The following is a 2956-nucleotide window of genomic DNA, read 5'->3' as shown; positions in this document are numbered from 1 at the left end:
TGACTATGGTCTATAGGCGTGAGTTTTTCCCCCAAACCAGTTTCGTTGGTCATATCAATCACAGTGATGAATGCCTACACCAAACACCTACCCCTAACCCTAACCAATGAAATGAGCTGCTGGATGGGATTTTTTGCTTGCGAAATTTCACTAAAATGTATCTTCATGCAACATTCCCAATCACATGGGCTGCATTTCGCCTGTGAAATTTTGCCGAAAAGTGTGACCGCATCTTTAAAGCTTCTGCTAAGAAAAAATTAGTCCACTACAACGTACAAAAAAAAAAAAAAAGCCTAGCAACATGACGAACATTGCACCAACATTACAGTAATGAAATCATCAAACACAAGATGGCGACAGTTGCGATTGACACAAGAGTGCGAGTCTGCGGTGTGTTACGAAAAATAGCGCCCGATGAATGGACTGATATACAGTTACCATGGCTGATGAAAAACATTACGAAATATCAGTCTGCTGAGTACTGTGATAGACCAATTTTAAAGAAATATTCCAGAAAAAAAAAAAAAATATATATATATATATATAGTATATACTGTATATGTATAAGATTTTTTTTCTTACATTAACAGTCTGTGCTCACCTGTGACTGGGCTCGTAACATCAACAGCAGTTCCATATTTTCATTCGGAGGCAGCTGGGACTTGCTGCAGGGCACTCTGGGGAGCTCATCCTGGCATGTACGTGTCTTGTTTTTGCAGAAAATTTGCACCACCACATTTTCATCCAGGCCACTCACAGCACACTCATAAAAAGTTCCATTTAACAGTGCTACACTAAGCCACATGACAGGGGCAATGCAGGCTCCAGATAGCACTTTTACAAACACCTGCAAGCATCCCATAAAGTTACCCCTGGGGCAGAGTTTGAGAGGGTTGAGACAACACCCAGTATATAACCGCCAAAAACGTGTACTAACAAAGAGTCCAATCGCCAGCAAGACAACAGCAGGGCCGATCAGAAAAGTTAATCCATAAGCAAAATTCTGTCTATGGTTGCACGGACACTGGAAAGACACCATGGAGAAAATTCGTTCACTACCTATTGTCAAAATAGCCATGAAGCTGTAACCAATAGTGGTCTTCTGATTGGTAAGGAATTTTAGGATAGTCTTAAACGAATCCATAGCTGGTACAGACATGGTTGCAACACTCCAAATAAGCTGCTGAACTGAAAGAGATTATTTCTGCTATGGCACTCCCTTTTCTCGCTCTCTTATTTTCACTTTGTTTTCCACACTTCCTTTATCTCCTCCTTTTCTGTCTCTGGCTTCCCCACAGCTCATCAAATCCCTCCCCTGTCCATCCTTTCCCCCCTCCCATTCAGTGAAGGGCCGTGACCAAAACCTGCCCATCAGGTTCTGCCAGAAGTCACAACAGACTACAGATGTGTATAGGCACATTTACACATTGTAAGAATCTATAGTCTGCCCCGACCCAGATTCCACTCCACAATATGTTTTTATCATGCTCATTTCCCAAAATGGCTTAATTATTATAGAGAAGAAGAAAGTCAACAGATATGTTGTTTGTAGACCATTTGGGATGATCATATCCTGAGCAAACGGTGACCAATTGTAGAATGGGAGCAGGTGTGGGACACCGAGAACCACCTCAGACAAAGGGGTGTCAGAACTTAATTAACATACAGACCACAGCTGTAACAACAGGAGCAACTTCATTTACATCGAGGGTAGTAAACTCTAAGTGTATAAAATGTTTGAGCTTAGGATGTTCGTGGTTCATTCCGACTCCGTTGAACCCAAGGCACTACATGTACTTTGTCACTGCTATGCTGAAATAAACATCTTCATCAAGATCTTCAATGTCCTCATCACTTTTTCTTACAACATCATGCAACAGCAGTCAAACAAATCAAATTCCAACAATGCAATTTTCTTCCGAGCTTTGTAACTGACAATGTGCTTTTTATTATTGGAATGCCAGAATCTGGAGGTTGCTATGGAATTTGGAAATCTAGAACCTGGAACTGCAGATTAGTGCATGTTAAATCAAACAAAGAGGTGTATTGCAACATAATGCTTTACATTAATTAAAAAGGAAGTGATTCATTCTGGTTCTGTATGAGGAGACAGTTTCTGTTCTGCTCTAGTGTCCACTGTTGTGCCCTGCACTTCTCCCATAAAGATTTAACCTTAACGCTAACCGCAAATGGTAGAACTTCATGAATATTGATTTTATTGAGTGAGCTTTTAGCAGTGTAATTTTCAAATTATACATGACTACTTCATGATAAAAGCATAAAAGTGCTGCCTGTTGAAATATGAGATCATTAATTATCATGTGCATGATGCAGGATGAAGTGACACAAAAGTCTAGCATATAATATAACTCTTTGTTTGTACAGTCCTTTAGAAATGGTCAGGGCACAGCTGTTCAAATACTAATGAATGAGGAAAACAACTGACACTTATGAAAAATTCTACTTGTATAAGCAAAGTTTTTTATTGTTCATATAAAAAAATATATTGAAAGACAAAATTTGAATTAAACAACAAAACCCCAGTAATGTTAAAATCATACAGTTGCAGTAAAAGAAAAGCTAAAATAGCAATACAAGAAGAACAGTGAATTCACACTGTAAAAGGCATAGAAAATAAAGAAGCAAGTACTAAAAGAAAAGCTAAAATAGCAATACAAGAAGAACAGTGAATTCACACTGTAAAAGGCACAGAAAATAAAGAAGCAAGTACAGCTCTCTTTATGCATAATAACAGGGTAAAGCATGAAAAGCTGTCAATTAGACAGCGCCTACAGTACCAGTTTGCCTTCATCCACGAATGCAAGTGCTGCTGGGTTTAAAAAATAATTTTCAGATCTCACCGAAGGCCTTACTACTGGATTTTCAAGGTCCTCACAAGTGCACACATGCTTGTGCAGGATGCTGTAGTATTGGTCCATACTTCGGAACTCAGTCT

General features: G+C 39.1%; 1 protein-coding gene across 1 annotated transcript in view; it reads right to left on the bottom strand.

Annotated features, from left to right (window-relative positions):
• Positions 1–1220, bottom strand: part of LOC107587898 (protein FAM26E-like) — a 2920-nt gene extending 1700 nt beyond the window's left edge. The window contains exon 1 of the mRNA XM_016275858.1: positions 602–1220. Within this exon, the coding sequence (XP_016131344.1) occupies positions 602–1159 (558 nt within the window). The 5' untranslated portion in view covers positions 1160–1220. The remainder of the gene's footprint in view (positions 1–601) is intronic.
• Positions 1221–2956: the final 1736 nt, after the last annotated feature.

Source organism: Sinocyclocheilus grahami, unplaced genomic scaffold, assembly GCF_001515645.1.
Source record: "Sinocyclocheilus grahami isolate Dianchi unplaced genomic scaffold, SAMN03320097.WGS_v1.1 scaffold96.1, whole genome shotgun sequence".
Taxonomy (NCBI): Eukaryota; Metazoa; Chordata; class Actinopteri; order Cypriniformes; family Cyprinidae; genus Sinocyclocheilus; species Sinocyclocheilus grahami.
Note: the sequence above shows the minus strand (reverse complement) of the source record. Positions and strands in the feature narration are given on the sequence as shown.